At 53.9% G+C, this 17243-nt stretch overlaps 5 protein-coding genes across 5 annotated transcripts; 2 read left to right on the top strand and 3 right to left on the bottom strand.

Moving 5' to 3' along the window:
- Positions 1-410: 410 nt before the first annotated feature.
- On the bottom strand, positions 411-3702 carry HD553DRAFT_315163 (uncharacterized protein). Its single transcript, XM_046180451.1, has 5 exons — positions 2909-3702; positions 2292-2811; positions 1733-2218; positions 1026-1648; positions 411-932 (listed from the first exon to the last, which is right to left on the bottom strand). The coding sequence occupies exons 1-5, from the start codon at positions 3627-3629 to the stop codon at positions 535-537; spliced, it is 2748 nt and encodes a 915-aa protein (XP_046034998.1). The 5' UTR covers positions 3630-3702; the 3' UTR covers positions 411-534.
- A 642-nt stretch (positions 3703-4344) lies between these two features.
- Positions 4345-8196, top strand: HD553DRAFT_336362 (uncharacterized protein). Its single transcript, XM_046182231.1, has 4 exons — positions 4345-4643; positions 4743-5846; positions 5924-6351; positions 6410-8196. Exons 1-4 carry the CDS (start codon positions 4476-4478, stop codon positions 8130-8132), a joined length of 3423 nt encoding a protein of 1140 aa, XP_046034997.1. The 5' UTR covers positions 4345-4475; the 3' UTR covers positions 8133-8196.
- On the bottom strand, positions 8197-10608 carry HD553DRAFT_315156 (uncharacterized protein). Its single transcript, XM_046180450.1, has 7 exons — positions 10131-10608; positions 9647-10046; positions 9288-9547; positions 9045-9180; positions 8901-8965; positions 8685-8818; positions 8197-8612 (listed from the first exon to the last, which is right to left on the bottom strand). Exons 1-7 carry the CDS (start codon positions 10397-10399, stop codon positions 8308-8310), a joined length of 1569 nt encoding a protein of 522 aa, XP_046034996.1. The 5' UTR covers positions 10400-10608; the 3' UTR covers positions 8197-8307.
- Positions 10609-10867: 259 nt separating this feature from the next.
- Positions 10868-13556, top strand: HD553DRAFT_315155 (uncharacterized protein). Its single transcript, XM_046180449.1, has 10 exons — positions 10868-11169; positions 11265-11329; positions 11436-11854; positions 11978-12279; positions 12369-12505; positions 12586-12657; positions 12743-12837; positions 12946-13011; positions 13082-13178; positions 13275-13556. Exons 1-10 carry the CDS (start codon positions 10885-10887, stop codon positions 13405-13407), a joined length of 1671 nt encoding a protein of 556 aa, XP_046034995.1. The 5' UTR covers positions 10868-10884; the 3' UTR covers positions 13408-13556.
- A 547-nt stretch (positions 13557-14103) lies between these two features.
- Positions 14104-15589, bottom strand: HD553DRAFT_325341 (uncharacterized protein; the record flags this gene model as incomplete). Its single annotated transcript, XM_046181599.1, has 6 exons — positions 14104-14326; positions 14424-14719; positions 14785-14896; positions 14928-15026; positions 15227-15363; positions 15482-15589. The coding sequence occupies 6 exons, from the start codon at positions 15587-15589 to the stop codon at positions 14104-14106; spliced, it is 975 nt and encodes a 324-aa protein (XP_046034994.1).
- Between the last annotated feature and the right edge of the window lie 1654 nt (positions 15590-17243).

Here is a 17243-nt window from a genome sequence, read left to right as displayed (position 1 = left end):
GAGCCCGCTGGCCATGTCGACCCTGATTTTTTCCATCTCGCCAGGACATGGAAGCACGACGTTGCAAATCGGATCCAGGCAGCCAACAGTTGGTCTCTTGGATCGAGTCGAGCTGTACAGATCCACGTATGATGCATCAAGTATTGTGCAAGGTCTGGTTCCATAGCGCGGATGCGCAAGTGCTCGCTCTTGACAGGATGAAACACCAATCATTCGGGCCTACCTCGGTTTTGCCAATATGATGCCCGCGTCCTCTTTCCTGGCTCTGGGACTCAATGGTATCGTGCGATGTCCACGATGATATCATCTCCCTGAATCATGGCTGGGCAGAATTACCCACCCGCGCGAGACATCGATGAAACATGAAAGTCGTCAAGAACTGGGAAACGACGTGGAACGCAACGGCACAGTATCAGATGACCATTTCATGCGATGCCCACCATGTTCCATGTATAAATGGCTCCTGCTATCTTTCAACAAGTTTATTTCGACCGAATGCAGATCTGCCGGCCCTGGAGGAACCGAGTCGGCCGACTACAAGCTCTCCCACCGTTGATGACCCATACTGATCAGCCGGGCAAACAACTGGTCTCTCCTCCCGACCGCCAAAAACTCGTACGAATCGCCCTCGTTCGAATTCATTCCCTTGACTTCCTTAGCGTGGTTGATATCGTCCTGAGCCCGCTCGCCGGACGTCTTCATCCGGATGAGCAGAGTCTGTGATTCAATATCCGCCCCGCTCGCCCAACCGAGTACAGCACGCGGAACCGAGACGCCAACCTTTTTGATCTCGACAATGTCATTGATGTCGCGCGTGAATTCGTGCTTGTCGCCGATGGTAGCCGAGTTGAAGGTGATGGTCGGAACGCCCCATTCGGACCTCGGGTCGAGGACGAGGTGTCCGTTCTTTCCGTCAAGTCTGCACGGGTAGGCTGTGAGGCGTTAGGGAAAACAAATAACGGATGTTAGCCTTCTGACGCTGACTTTACATCAGAAAACCGAGGATGCTCGTAGGCTGGACTTACACTCTGGGTCGCCGTCATCCTTGAGCATAGCGCCCCAAATCAGCCGATCGACCTTGCCCCCGACCTGCTTCTTGACACCATCCACGGTGACATCCGCTCCGATCCCCGCGACCCGCTTGCTCATCTTCTTTAGACCTCCGATGATCCTGCTCTTGGACTTGTGTATCGCCTTGTCCTTGGCACCGAGATCGTCAACGTCCATGGGGTTGCCCTCGTCGTCGACGAGCTCGGCATCTGGATCGGGAGCATTGTCTGCCATGTGTTCCTTGGGAGTCCCCTCGAGAGGAGGTGGAGGCGGACGAGGCAAGGGATGGCCTTCGTGCTCTCCGACCCGCAAGAGGTGGAGCACGAGTTGATCGTTAGTAGGTACACCGAAGAGCAATGAAGCGCGGAGATCGAGCAGTTCCATCCAGTTTGGGACCTTTTCCTTCAACAAGACGAACCCGCGATCCATGAGGGGTTGACCGAAAAAGAGGAAACCGAGTAGGAACGACGCTCCACGTGCCCAGATCCATGATGGGACAAAGGCGGTAGCGAGCAGGATGGGCAGGAAGATGGCCCCGGCAATTTTGTAACGGGCCATGTTGATCGAAGGGGGGTAAGGAGGAGGGGGCTTGAGAGCACTACGCAGGCAATGTTGTATAGGGGCAAGCTCAGCTTGTCACACGTCCCCTAAACGTAAACATCAGCCCGAACACTGCACTCACTTGACCATGATCTCGGTCAAATCCGCCGCATCCCCCAATCCATCCTGCACCAACTTCAAATACCTCCCAACCATCTGATCCCTCTTCGCCTTGACCTCTTTCGCCTCGAACTTTTTCCTCTGCTTTTCGCTCATGGGCTTTTCAACCTTTTTGCCGGTTCGTTTATCCTTGACCATCTTGGTCTTGCCCGTCAGACCCGCGTCGGTGGTATCGTCATTATCATAGATCCCCCTGGAGGCCTTGTTCTGCCTGATCAACTCGGTAGGATGTTCACCGGGAGCGTACATGTCCGAAGTGATCGCCGGAGCATCCTGGTTGTCTGCCTGGGCGTCAGCACGAGCGTCGAGGAAATCGTCGTCCGAGTCGATCGAAGTGACCGACGTGGCGTCCGAATCCGTTTCGACTTCCTTGTGGCCGACCTTGGAATTGCCCGCGTTGGGGGTCTTGCCGGTGGACACGGCGACCTTGACCATGAACGTCTCGACCCTGTAAAAGTCGGAACACGTGATAAGATCAGCACTCTGTGGTACTACAGCGAATACGAAACTGAAAGACTCACAGGCTTCTAAACTCCCAAGCGGCCTCTTCCTTCTGCTCCGCCACGCTCTTGTGCGTCACCGCGCTATCCGTCCCTCCCAAAAAGGTCTCATCCCCCTTGGAGTTGGTCGGATCAAACGCACTCGGCGGCATCCCCTTTTTGGGTGCGACAGGTGGGAAGAAGATCAACCTGCTCTCCGGCGAGACGATCAACAACATGATGAACCCCACGACCGTAGGGATCGCCAACCCTAGGACCCATCCGAGGAAATAAGTCGCGCAAAAGTACGTCGTCCTCCGTCTCTCTGAAGGGCTCCACGAGCGCAGTCGGTTGATCTCCCCCAGACCGCGGTATATGCCAGTCCCACCGGAGGCGTACAAGCGTTCGAGGTTGGATTTGAAGACGTCGGTGCTGTACGGGACGTCGGGGAGGACGGAACGACGGAGATCCGGTTGAGCCAAAGGAAGCGGGGTGACCGAGGTGAGGATCAGGGTGTGGGTGACATCCTCGTCGAATCGGCGCATATACGTGAAGAGTTGGTCTAGCGAGAAACAGGGAGCAGGATCGTTCTGGAATTTAGCCTTCTTGTTGATTGCGATCCGAAAACGTGCATGCGAGTCTCTTTCCTTGGTACTCACCATCCTCTATCCCCTCGACGATCGTCCCACCCGGCTCATCCCCCCTGACTCCCCTCCGTTCCGCTTCAGCCTTCTCCACCTCCCTGCCCAACATCTCCCTATCCTCCCTACTCCCATCCTGCTTGATCTTATTCATAGTATCCGCCTGAACATCCGGATGCGTGGAACGGGAAGTAGGAAGAGTGTTGGACACTTCGTTGGTAGACGGGCGGTCGGAAGGGTGGTTCGAAGTAGCGTTGGCGGGCTGAGCGCGGTCGGCGGCTTGTTCTCGCGACCCATCTAGGCCTTGACCGGCTTGCGTGTGTCGTCCGAGAGGTTCATCCTTTTCCGTCTCGTACTCGGGCTGGATGGCCGTCCCCGACCTGATCACCCCGGCATTCCTATCCCTACCCTCGTTCTCCTTTCCAGGTAAAGGACGTCTGTCTTTAGGCGGCGGGCTTGGGGGGTTATCGACCATGGAAGACTCCGTCCGACGGATAAGAGGTTTAGGGGTCTGACGTCGGACCGCTTGGGGTCGAACGGCAGTCAAACCGGCGGGAGGTTGAGATGCCGCGATGGGTTGTGTATAGACGACATCGCTGTGAGGTTGGATGACTTGGTTTTGAGGCGCGGTGAGATGGGCTTCCGAGTGCGTTGTAGTTGCTGCGGTCGACGGGGTCGCGTTCGAGGTCTGACCCCCTGTCAATGGTGCACCGAGGTCGAGACCTGCTGGTAGAGACATGGCTCGTCGTGTGTCGTTAAGGTCTTCTTTCCGATTGTTAGACGAAGAGCTATGGTCAGGTTGATGGTTGATAGGTTGATAGGTTGATTGATGTTTGATGATGATGTTGTTGTCTAAAAGGAATGGATATGCTGTTGGCTTCTGCTGCCTCAACTGCGGCTCAGTGACGTCACCAACACGTGGCGGCGGGCCCCTTGGCTGGTTGCGCTTCGTCAGTACGAGCACCTCGCTGTGGCGTAAACCATATAACAGAACAGGACTAACCAGTATCACCCCAAAATCTCAACAACGAGCATGGTGAGATCATTTCTTGACATGCTGGATGTGTTTAGGGGGTTATAACAATGACTTCGTCAAGTTTGCAACTTTTGGCAGTATTGTAGGTGAAGAGATATGGCAGGGTGAAACTCTCATAGCGCTTTGGGCAGAGCGTGAATAAGATTCAAGATGATGCTGACATGACAGGATGAGCACATTGCGTCTATCATCAACCTCATAAGAACAGATATGGGGTTTACCAGGCTCGATGTCGAGATATCGAGCGTCCACTGTCACTTCGCAGGCAGAAGCGGATATCATGCCACGATTTGCGATGTCCGCGCATTGCCAGCCATAGCAGACCATGGGTAATTATGCATCCGCGGGACATCCCCCTTTCCCTTCTTTCCCTTGCTCTGTCGTGTCATCCTACCACTCCCTTTCGACCTCTCTCCAACTTTTGAATTTGCACACCGCGGGCACGAGATCGTCAACTCAATTGAAACCTCATCCTGGGGAGAGCGTTTCATCTCGTCAAACGTAAAACATCACCCCGGGCACCCGGCAGACGAGTTGACAGGGCACATCATGTCGTCATCGACGTCGTTACCGCTACTGACACCGCCATCACATCATCATCAACATCAACATCATCAACATCAGGATGCGTTGTCGCTCGACCAACACCATGATCAGACTCCGGAAGACGACGATATGGACCCGGTCGGGGTTGAGGATCATGACGTCTTGTTACAGGTTCGTCTGGATAGTTACCTCTTGCTTATTCAATCAGGCTCTTGATTTTTGGGTCTGGTACTGACTTAAATTGATGGCGGTATCGGTGTGATGGTATAGACACTGCAACATTTCGACAAACCTTCGTATGACCATCACAACCACGTCCACGCCCACGTACACGAGCACGAACACGAAGAAGATGCACCTATGCACGCCCACCCCGATCACACCGCACAGGACGATGACGACCACCCGGAGGAGATCTATACGTACGAGACGTTGACGGACGCGGTGGATGCGTTGAGGAAACAGGGCGTCTCTGTCGATGTCGAGGCGGATGGGAATGAGGAGGAGACTCGGGTGGATGGGTATCAGCAAGACCATGACCACGACCAGGATCAGGATCATCGTCAACACGATGTAGACCCGGATCTGGAGCGAGATCTCCAAAGCGGCAACGATATTGGTGTCAATGAGCAACACGATGGAGACGATCGTGATGACGGAGAGGAAAACGGTGATATCGACATCAACATCGACGCTCAATTCGGCCGCGAAGAGACCTCCTCGGAACTGTCTCCCACTCCCGGTTCACACGTTGACATGGACGACGATCACGCCCAGACCTCTGGCTCGAACGCGAATCCCGCGACGAACAAACGGAATTCGAGATCGAACGCCAACTCTAAATCCAACTCCAAGTCCGCCTCCACCTCCGTATCTGCCTCTGGCTCATCGAAAAGCAAATCCAAGGATTTCGACCCAGACGACAAACCCGTCAAGAAGAAGCACCCCCGTCCTGGCCGTCCGCGCAACCCGAACCCGCCTCTTGGGGCACACCAAGTCCCCTCGAACTTGACCCCTGTGAGCTTGTTGAACAACCAGGGAATGAGGGCAAAGGAGGCTTTGGGGGATCATTCGGGGAGTGCCGGGAGGGAGGTCTTGAATCTGGCTTTTGGCTCGAGTGGAGGGTTCGGAGTGGGGGATGGTGCTGGGAGGTCATCGAATACCGCCTTGGGCACCAACAATAATGGCAATGACGACAACGACAACGATGACGTCGAAGGTGTCAGGTCTGGTGAGGAGGCCGTGTCAGGCTCGAGCTTGCAAGAATCGTTAGGCTTGAGGGAGACGTGTTGGGAGGAAGACAAGGATGGGAAGGTGTTGAGCGATGAGGGGAAGAAGAGGGTCGAAGAGATCGTTAGGGGGATCGCTGGGCAGGTCAGTTCACGTACGGTCAGATGGGTATCGTTATATTCGGCTGACGTTACGATTCTCATCTTTTGGCCTCGCCCCAGCTCGCCCGTCTTCACGCGGCTACGAATCTCAATTACCTCCTCCTCACTTCGCCTCCCTTCCCACCGCCACCGACATTCCCCACGCTCTCCTTCTCTCCGCCTTCAGAAAACTTTTGGACCTCACTCCGAGGAACCCCAGCTCACAATCTCTCAAAGTTCCTCTCCCTCTCTCACCCCTCGCTGACGACACGCCGGATGGCAATCCCTACGGGAGCCAGGTCGTTGGATATCAAATCCAGGCTCAACGGCCGGATGAGAGAGATGGTCAGGACCGTCAGTGGGTTGGGGGAGGCGGAGATGAAGTGGACGAGGCCGGAAAGCATGGTACAGGCTTATGGTGTCAAGGTGGTCGGTTGGCCATTGGAAGAGACGGGGGAAGAAGGTAAAGGGGCTGTACCTTTAAGGAATCCGAGTAACAACTCCGCACAGTGAGTCCCGTTGAAATCTGGTTCAGGCGAAACCCAAGTGCTGATAGACTCGGTACAGACAAAATCGGTACCTCCTCGAACTGGTTGAGGACGGAACGCTCCGGATCGAGAAGGCTACGAGGGAGGACAAGGAGGCGTTTGCCGAATCGTTTGCGGCGACTGCAGCTGGTGGTACGAGTCAGGCGGGCGAAGGGTCCGCTCAAGGTCAAGGTCCCGAAGATGGCGAGTCGGCTGTGGCAGACGGTGAGGAAGGGGCTGCAGTGCAGGTCAAGAAGAAAAGAGGCGGAGGCAAGAAGCCTGCAGGACAAGCCGCCAAAAAGGGCAAGGGGAAACGAAGCTCGAAAGCGCAGCGAGAAGAGCAGACGCCTATAGTCGAGTTTGATCCGACTGCAGGAGGATATCCTCAAGTCGAGCAACTAGGTTCGGGCGAGATCGGGACACCTCTGGGTGCAGAAGGTCCCGGAGGTGAAATGCAGGTAGATGTAGAGACGACGTTACAGGACGGACTGGATCGAGAGCTCGAAGTGGCGCGCCAGGCGGCGAGCGGGTTGGGAGCGACTGGGTACGAGTTGGTCTTGCCACAGGAGACGACCTTGATGGCAGCAGCAGCAGCGGCAGCCGAGGCGGAAGCTGCAAACGCGTCGTCGTCATCGTCCACCCAGAACCCAGTCACCTCGAAGCGCCTTCGACCGTTGGCTCTCAACCCGGACAAGGACGGCTTGCCTCGCCCCCGACCGAAGTCTTTCTTGGTGCTGGGTCCTGACGGATCGATCGTGCCGACCAGTCAGAGACAGCTCAGGGCCGAGGCGAAGCGAAAGGGCGAGCTGATCGACGGTGGATCGAGTGGCAGGAAACGACGCAAAATACAGCCCGTCGAGCAAGAGGACGCGGTTGGAGTGGCGAACGACAACGAGGACGAGGTGATTCTACAACTAGCGGATGCGAGTACCGATGCCGCTGCTGTCGATGTACAACAAAACGGAGAATCGGCGGCCAACATGTTCCTACAGGATACCGAGGACGCTAGCGAGTCGATCGAGGTCGGTGATCAGGATTCCGCCATGGTGCTCGCTATGATGGGCGATTCGGCGCAGATGATGCGGCTGATGCAGCAACAGGCCGCCGTCGCCTCTTCTTCGACTTCGTCACCTCGACAGCTACAGCAGCAGCAGCAATCGGGCGGGATGGGTACGTACGGCCCGCCCCCCGGGACTACACACGGTCAACATGCGCAAATGTTGCTGCAGCAACAGCTCCGTCATCAGCGAGGAGAAGACACGCCAAACAGGACGGCCGATGAGCAGATCATGGAACTCTATCAGGTCACGGGTCCCGACTTTAGTCAAGCGATCTCGAGGGCAGGGTCGGTCTCGACGGGCGGGTTGCGAACCGGTTCCGCATCGGGCGGTAGTCCATATGACCTCGAGCGAGGGGTGGGAACGGACGCGCGAAGACAACTCGTCGCAGCGCTGGGTCGAAATGGTGACCCCACCAGTTCAGGTCGGGAGGAGCAGGATCCTCAGCACTTGTTCAATAATTTCCAGATGCTTAACCCTTACATCTCGGCTGCACAAGACTTGGCGTACAGGCCAAACTCTGGGGATGGGCAACATAGCGATGGGAACCACTTTGATACTACGGACGACATGGTCGTGACTGGTGGACGCGAGCACGAGGGTGACGACGCCGAGATTGATGTCGAGGGCGAAATGGACGCGATCGGCCAGTTTGCGCAGCACGTCGGAGGTAACGAGCGGGACGACGGTACCACCGGCATTTAATTAGGGGCAGGGTATGCGAATTAGTGCCTTGACCCTCTATACCACGACCCGTAACGAAAGGTCTATTCTGTGAATTATAATATCTGGAGATGCAAAGTTACACAAACGAACGCGATCTGGCCTTGTGATACGCTGATACAGTATTCCTTCCTCTCTCTTCCTCGCCACGCGGATCTTACTGCCTCTCACCCTCTTCGCCTCGATCCTGTTCGCCCTTCTTCTCATTCTCCTCTCGCTTCTTCTCCTCTTCCTTCCTCGCGCTCCTCTCGTCCCTCCACCGTTCAAACCATACAGCCGTCGGCAGACAGATCAGATGCACCCCGATGACACCGAACAGGGCTCCAAAGTGGAGACCGAGTTTATGAGCTGGAGCCGTGTTGAAAAAGAGGATCTTGCTGGCCATGACGTGGTGGTAGAACGGGAAGATGACGAACCACTTGTAGAATGGGTCGAGGACGACCAAGGGCTGGAAAGAGGAGGCTACAGGATGATGATCGCACTATAGTCAGCCGATGCAAAGGTTGCCCCTGTCAAATCGATAGGTGTGCTTACTGATATTGAGGATGATCCAGACGATCAAGAACAATGGCAAGAACTTTGCAGTGAGGATGGAAATCATCGTCTCGAACGCCAATCCGAGCGCCAAGAGGGTCACATAGTTCAAAGCCCAGTCGACGACGAAGCCGCTATTCGTCCATAACGGAGATTGGATAAGACGAGAGTTTGAGTCAACCCGGACATGATTGCAAACTACGACCGGGGACTTACGCTCTTCCGACGGTGTTATCGAACGGGACCCTGAAAGCGGCAATGATGCAGGTATACCAGAGAGCCTGCGTTCGCCATAAGCAACCGTTGATCAGCGTCATTCCCCTCCCTGATTCGGCCGCGTACTGATGAACGGAGACTTACCATCCAAAAGTAGAAGAACCCGGGTACCAACAACCTCAACCCTATCAAGCTCTTCAATTTCAACTTGTTTTGCAATCCCGAGCCGGATCTTCCGAGGAAATGCCACAGGGCCAGGTGGAAGGCGAAGATCAGGTAGCTACGATGCGCACAGTCGAATTCAGATTGGTTATTGTAAGCGCCCATAATCTAGGTCCGCGATATGATATCTAGCAGGCAAGCGCGACATTCGTATGCTGGACTCACTAAATATCCCCAGCTTCAAAGACCGCCGCTGCGCCCCAAGCGGTCTGCGGCCTGAGATCGTCAATGTAATACCCAAACATCCCGCTCATCGCCTGCGGGACCGTTCTCAGGTTTCCCAACAAGGTCCCCGTCGTCGCCGTCAAGGCTCCAGTGGCGGGGTACTGAGAAGGTGGGGAGTAGGTGGGGGAGAGGGAGGTGAGGATGGTAGAAAGGGCGGTTTGGGAGGCGGTGGAGAGGACGGTGGAGGTGTCTTTGATCAACTGCGGGTCGATTCGGATAGTCACGATCGTAATCGAGTTTGAGATCACGGTTCGGTGATCAGCGATACTTCGATCAGAAGAGTGGGCGAGTCGACTCACGAACGGTCTCAAGTAGAGAAGCACGATCTGGTAATACCTAGCCCCCTCGTAATAAATCCCCACGCTGCCCTGCGGGTCATACGCCGCATCGCCAGTCTGTACAGCGTCTCTCCAACTACTCGTCGCGTTCCCGTGAATGACGATCGCCGCCCAACACTTCTTCTTCAACACGTCGTCCCTGGCGTCCCACACCCCGTTAGGATACCCTTGGGAGACGTCGATAATGTTGTACCCGACGTGCGGCGTAGAAAGCGGGAGAGAGTTGGATTGACGGGCGTAGGAAGTGTATGCGGGGCCGAGGATGGGGGTTATACCCAAGGAACTTGCGTTGAGGGAGTCAAAGTCGTAGACGTTGACGGTCAGGCGGGAAAAGTATTTGAGGAGTTGGTACGTCGAGCCCCTACGATGGTATCGAGGTCGATGTTCACAGTACTATCAGCCAACAGCTCCTTCATAGGAACAATATGGCTACGTGCGAACTCACCAAAAGATACTCAGACAAGCCCATAACAAGATCGTCAACATGCCCAACGTCTTGACATAATGCATCCCCAGCGTCTTCCTATCCTTCTTTCCGGGCTTCCCCTTGCTCAAGATCCCATGCCTCTCCGTATGCCCTCCGATGGCATAAGGGTAGACCCGCCCGTTGAGGTGTTTGGTCAGGAAGGCTCGTTTCTCTTCTTCCTCTGGGTGCATGTCCTTGGGGGTGTCGTTACGGGTCGCCGTCGAGGATGAACGGGGAGAGTTTGACATGGTGCGGAGAGGTGCGAGACGATCCGCGGTAACGAGACTAATTGTGCCTAACGTCCCAATGATGCCTGATGCATGCTGATGCCTGAGTGTTCAAGTTATCTCGTCGATATCTCCAAGAGCAAGAGATATGGTCCGATTCTCTGCGATCAAGTTTTCGTCGACAAATGACATCCGATGCATCCGATGACATCGACGGTCATCGCTCATCGCCCAACTTTGCAGAATTCCAAGACCTTCCCCCCCCCCTCTTCGGCTTCTGCTCGATCGGCAGATATCTCGATCGGAATCAGATTGTTAACATCCGGTGGATAGCATCATCATCGTCATCGGGAAACCCACAGGCGGGAAACACAGGGAACGATGACCCGATGACGACGATGGCTTGCATCCCGTGCCTCGTGAACTAGCTATAATTACATCAGCTGCAGGCCGGAATCATATTCTACTTCCGTATCTTCCGATCGCCGACTTCCCTCGATGAACGGATGGACGTCGTCAGCCCTTTTTTGCGATATTCTTCTTGCTCTGTTCAACGATCAGATCATCAGCATTCAGCAAATAGAGTATTCTTCACAACCACGTCGTTGTCGTCGTCGATAGTAGATCCTTTGACGTACAGTGTACAACAGACACCACAACGGACCCTCGCCATGCCGCTCGTAGACAAGCTCCGGACAAACTCGCAAGACCCCTCGGGCGACGATAGGTTGGGGTTATGGGACCCGTCCTTGAAACAGCAACGAAAGGGGACCCTGAAAAAGGTCTTGATCGTGAGTTCGCGAAGAGGTTACTTGCCATGGTTTGACATACGATAAGAGGTGGATGGGCTGACAATGTACTTTGTTGCGGTGGGATCGATGCGTAGGCCTTTTTGTTGATCACAATCTCGATGTGGTTGTTCCTCCCCGTCTACTTTGGGTCTTATTACCGGTGAGTCTTCTTATCTTCTCATTTGACTTTTTTTCCCACCGAATTCCTTGTACTTACCGACCTCTTGACAATCCTTCCCGGGATCCCTCCCCCTTACCCTCCGCAGACAAACGGAAAACACCTACCGCCTCACAACCCTCATCCTCGACCTAGACTCTGCCGCCTCGACCCTCTCTTCCACCCTCTCCTCTTCCCTCCCCAACGCGCAAACACAACCATACACCGCCATCCTCGGACCCGCCATCACCCAATCCGCTCGGACCTACTTGACAGAGGTGGCACCTCTTACCAACTCTACCACCTGGGCTCTGGGGTATACGTTCCCCACGGACGAACAGTTGAGCGAGTTTTCCCTGCCGTACAGGAACAATCAGGGGGAGATCGGGTATACACCCGGGGTGGACCCGGAGGAATGGGCCAAGGAGAAGGTGCATGGGCAGACTTATTGGGCGGTGGTGCTTGTCAGAGGGAATGCGACGTTGCTCGCGTTGGAGGCGCTCGCGGGGAGGGTGGATAGTTATGATCGTGAGTCTTTTTCAGCCGTTTTGAGAGGATTCGGGTGCGAAAGTCAAGCTTTAGGAATTGATTGATGTCGGTTCTGATGTTCTGGATGTTTATACCGTCTCGATCTTGATCACGCGTTCGTAGCCATGGGCAGCGTAGCCATCATCTACACCGAATCCCGAAACTTTTTCACCTCGAACCAATACGTCTCCACCCAGACCGTCGAACTCGTCACCGCCGCGTCCAATCAAGCCGGATCCACCCTGATCGACAACTATCTGGAATCTACCAACGACGCTGCCGCGGTTGCGGATACGGCCAGCGCAGGGGGTGGGGCGGGGAGGATGGTCTTGACCAGGCCGTTTGGGTATAGCGAGTATAATCTCGCACCGTTTGACCAGTTGGCCGGGGAGGCGGCGACGACGGCGGGTGCGATCTACCTTATTGTGAGTCCTCACATCATCACGCCCTGCCGCTGTTTCGTCTTCACCTTCCTCCGAAGTTCGAAAACTGACGCAAGAGCTCAATTACCTAGATCTTCGTCTTCTTTTTCACCCCCATCTGGACCGGCGTCTACTCGACCGTCCGCAGTGGGTTGACGTTGGGCTCGGACCTCGTCCTGACGATTCTAGCCAACTTGGGGTGGTACTTCTGGATCTCTTTGCATTACTCGTCAGTCCCCAGCGTTTCTACGCCTTGCGAGATTTTTTCTTGAGAGTGTGCTGAATCATGTTGTTTTCTTCGTGGAATAGGTTGTTATCCCTCGCTTTCGGGGTCACCTTTACCCGAGCTAGGGGGTATGGAGGGTTCCCTCTATACTGGCTGTGAGTCCCTGCACGATGGTATTGCTCGAAGCAGGCACTGAGTCTCTCAAGACTGATCCCGATCTCCGTTCGACCGTGCGTGCAGGATGAACTTTGTCACGATGATGGCCCTCGGGTTCCCTATGCAGTTCTTCTTCGAGATCCTTGGACAACCCTATTTCCCCTTCTTCTTGGTCTTTTGTAAGTTGTCTCTGTCCTTATCACGCCTTTGCCTACCCGCGCGGCTCGGAAACAGCCTTCCATGTCGATTCTCATGACTGACCTTCTTGTGAACGTTTACAATTGTAGGGGTCATCATCAACGTCTCGGTGGCTTTCCTAGATATCGCGGATATGGATCCGTTTTATAGCTACGGTGAGCTTTACATACCATTCTGGTAAAAAAGACCCCTTGAAAGCTGAATTGCTTTTGCAACTGCGAACAGGCTTTGCGTTCCCCGTATGGAACAACGTGGATGCGGCGAAACACCTGTTCTTTGCCACGAAGTCGCACCTGGTTCAAAACTTTGCTGTCAACCTTGCGTGAGTCGCTCGACATGCCGTCCATGTGTAACTGACAAGTTGCCCTTAACTGACGAGTCTTTGGCTGTCTTCTTTTGAAAATGATTTACATAACAGTTGGGCGCTCATAAGCGCTTTCCTCCTGGCTTGCCTTGTCTTCCACCGTCGAAGCAAGGAGACCAGGTCCGCTTGGGAAGCGCACCGAAAAGAACTCCACCCTCCCAAGCGCCAGATGCGACTGGTATTGTAATCCCCCGGTGGCTTGCTTAAATGGGGCGGAAATGATCTTCCAGGTTAGGGACGCAGGGGCGGAAAGGAGAACTGTATCGATTTAGATCTGGCATTGGCCTTGTAGCTGTAGTGAAAATGTTCCATTTATAATTCATAAGTTCGGGCAGGACCAACGCTGTCAATCGACCTGCGATTCGCGGTTAAGCATACTAGCAAAATCGACTAGTTTCTGTACGCTACGTTGAGGTCAAGATAGGCGAATGCATTTCAATAGGCTGAGATTCTGATCTGGGCCAGTCGGTGAAGAAAGGCAGAGCGAGATGATCGTGGTCTTCATGAGCATACTCTACATCGCAAGCCACGACAAGGACCCAGATGACCAGTACCGAACGACCGAAAACAGTTTATGCCCGTAATGGACGTTTAATATCGCATTGACCCCGGAAGCGTAAAACTATACATGGGCCCAAAAGGCTGTCTCTCATCCATTATTATGGTAGTGTGTCACCCGTGTATGCGTGTGTGATAATCGGAATGCAAAGTTCGAGCCGGAAAGAAAGTTGTGCCGAAGGTTGATTTGACAGGTCGAGATTGGATCGATGCGCGTGTATCCACGGGACCTGCTGCTGATGAACGGATTCCTGATCAGCTGCGAATCGGGAAGACCTGACGTTGCATGCTTACCATTGAATCTCGGACATGCATCCCCCACCACTCAACGAGCTTGGACACCTTCGTTGTGTTGAGGAGGTTGACCGATAGGAGCAGAGTATGAGGTCGGTTGATCCATCGGAGCGAAGTAAGAAGGGCTTCCTTCTTGTCCGGGAGGAGGGATAGCCCAGCTGTTTTGTTCAGCTTGAGTCTTTTCGTAGGGCGTGACATCCTCGCTCGTAGCTTCGGGTTCTTCTACCTTGCTCTCGAAGGTGTTCCTGGACCTCCTATCGTGGAAGAATGTCGCGTATCATTCGCCGCCTGTCAGCCTTCTTCGACTCTGATTGGGCAGGGACAAAAGCACGTATATCTCGTCGCACTCACCTGCGCAGGAACAGGGCCAAGATGACGAGCAGGATCAACCCGGCAAACCCACAGGCGACATAGACGGCGATCTTAGCGCCCTTGCTCAATTCGCTCCAGGGGACAGGCTTGCCCTTTTTCCTGTACTTGGTGACGGTGGTCCTGGAGACGCCGGTCTTGGTACTGGATCGGGAGTTGGTCTTCGTAGCCGCCAGAGCTAGGTCGAACAGGCAGGAAGTGGCCAAGAGGAGCATGATGGTGAAAGACATGCTTGCGAGTGTTTGAGCTGCGGATCTCGAAGTGTGGAGACGTTTGAGCTGCGGATTTCGATGCAAGGGGAAATCAGATGATTCACGATTCGTGTAGACACTTAGGGACCTACTTCAAGCACTTTCTCGGGGAATGTAGTTATATAGTAGTAGTAATAACGATTCTGAACGGTCGATGGTGTTTGTGCTAGTACAATCAGCTTTTGTGTTTTGGCAATTATGCAGCTAGCAGGTGATCAAGTGAGCGAGGATGTACTTTTTGACATGCGGTTTTGTACTCGTACAGTCATTCAGCATGGAAGCAATACGAGAGTCAGTAGTGGTGCCATCAACACTTGTCCCAATCAGCTGGCAGCTGGTGACTTGCAACCGTACACAAACTGTTCGGCTGGTAGATCCATGAGATCCCGCGTCGCTGTGCCATCGAAACTTGTTCTTTCTGTGAAACTGCTCGAAGATCTTTCCATCCGTCTAAGATCTGACATGCTCCCGTCTGATCTTCCTTCACATCTCGATAACAGTGTCATCTCGCATCTCGCTGCTTCCTTTGCTCACGAGACTCGTGGGTGGATCTTCGAAAGCTTGTCCTCCATCATGAGACATCCTTCGGTACCGACAGCCAAAACCTTGATAAACGAAGCGAGTCGATCGAACCATGGGTCACGCGCGCGACGCAGTCGAAACCTTGTTTGCTGGAAGATTCCGTTGTAAGTTACCAGTACCCGTCGACCACTCCCATGTCCCATCTCCAGGGATGAGAAGTTGCGCCCGTCACCTGACTAGTAGCTAGTCGCGCCACTACATCCTCACCTGATTGAACTGGATACGAACTCGCAGGGCCTGTACCGTATTCTTGGGCTCTCCGAGACAAGCAGATTCGAGAAGAGATGAACATCTTCGAGACCTCTTACTGTACATGTCGACGATGGCGCTCGTACCCAGGCTCAAGTGAAACGATGAGACCGTCGGAAGACTTTGTTGCCTCAGCAGGCTTTGCATCCACTTCAAACGTGGGATCTCCATTCTCCGATGGTGCAACGTGGAGCTTTGGGAGGTGAAATTGACTTAGCTGCCACCGCCGCGCCAAGAGACGTTTCAAGCTTGCGGGCGCGCCGGGACAAGGATGATGGGAATAGCCGCTGCCCCATTTTCCCACCATTCTCGGTTTGATGGAAACGGTAATCCTGACAACAAGCACGATTGCGAGGTTGAAGAGGACGGTAAGAAAATCCCCTGATCACCCACGTTGCAACAATAAGGTTGCCCTCACCCCCCTCCGTGTTATCGGTGAGGCCGTGAAAAATCAGTGTAGCGGCTATGCCACCGGGCGTTTGGCTCCTTCGAGGTGCTGCAACGCGATGCCCTTGTAAAAGTCGTCTGGTCGGGGTCAGCTAGCTGCCCAGATGAAGGCCGCCCGTACGCCTTGGTCGACCTCATGTATTGGTCGTATTAGTACATCGATCGATTGACCGACAAGCGCATGGGCGTGAATTCCAATGCCGAGGCCAGCTTTGACCCATTCTAGCTTGCTTACAAGAAACTGCAACTCTTCTCATTGTTCCTATTGCCCCATAGATGAGTTCTGCGTAATGAAACGGAACAGACAGCGATCTATAACAAAGGACGAAGAGCACACTCACGGATGTACCACTGGCCGTGCGGAATGACGTCCCTATAGATAGACTGTAAAAGGCCAGTCCAACCATTTATATATCTCGTTTCAGCAAAAAAAAAACAGAAGCGCTTGTCGACCGATATTCATGCTTGAGAATCCAGACTTCTGTCATCGCTTTTCAGTCATACACCTTCTAGCCACGGTATGAGACCGGACTGCATGCAAATTCCGGCTCCGCATCGGCAAGAAAGACGCGTAAAAACAGATTTATGCTCTTAGCCCGAGCGATTCAGGCACATGAGATCAAGCTAAGGGGAACCCTGTTTTGGTTCTCGTTTACTAATGGTGAGTGCGCATGAGTGCACAGATAAATTAAGCCAAGATACGGGAATCATACCTGGGCAATCACCCTGCGCTTGTCAGGGAGACTCGCCTCTAGTCTGTTCTCTTGGGTTTTGTTATAAGCTTTCACAGAGTTGACGGTGGAAGCGAAATGGATGTGTGACGGAGATTTGGGTTCTGGCTCCAAAAGCTGGGTGACCACGATGTATCTAGCCCTGTGCGCCTGTGCATCGTCGAAACTGCTTACGCCTTCACGGCCCGGAGTGTCTAAGCTCCAGGAGTCTGGCGCGTCACTCTGAGCGCAATACAGATACGGGTATTTCTCAGGGTAATACAGAGCTAGACAAGATTGGATCCGGAAAAATCATCCTGGTACATAGAACTGCTTATTTGGCTTTCGAAATGTGTAGTAGATCGGTCGAAGGTGTCGATCGTTATTTGACACCCACAGTAGAGTGGAAAGCGTTACCACTTGGGCAACAGTCGGAACCGCACCGGATGCAAATGACGATCACTAACGATCGAACGACCTAGCCTTGAACTCGACCATAGACTATGTCGGTAGCACGTAAGACACATCATCTGGATTATACGGAGAACTCTGTGACCTGTTAC

The sequence above is a fragment of the Filobasidium floriforme genome (genome assembly GCF_021052385.1).
Source record: "Filobasidium floriforme strain CBS 6241 chromosome Unknown HD553scaffold_17, whole genome shotgun sequence".
Lineage (NCBI taxonomy): Eukaryota > Fungi > Basidiomycota > Tremellomycetes > Filobasidiales > Filobasidiaceae > Filobasidium > Filobasidium floriforme.
This window is presented reverse-complemented; position numbering and strand designations above follow the sequence as displayed.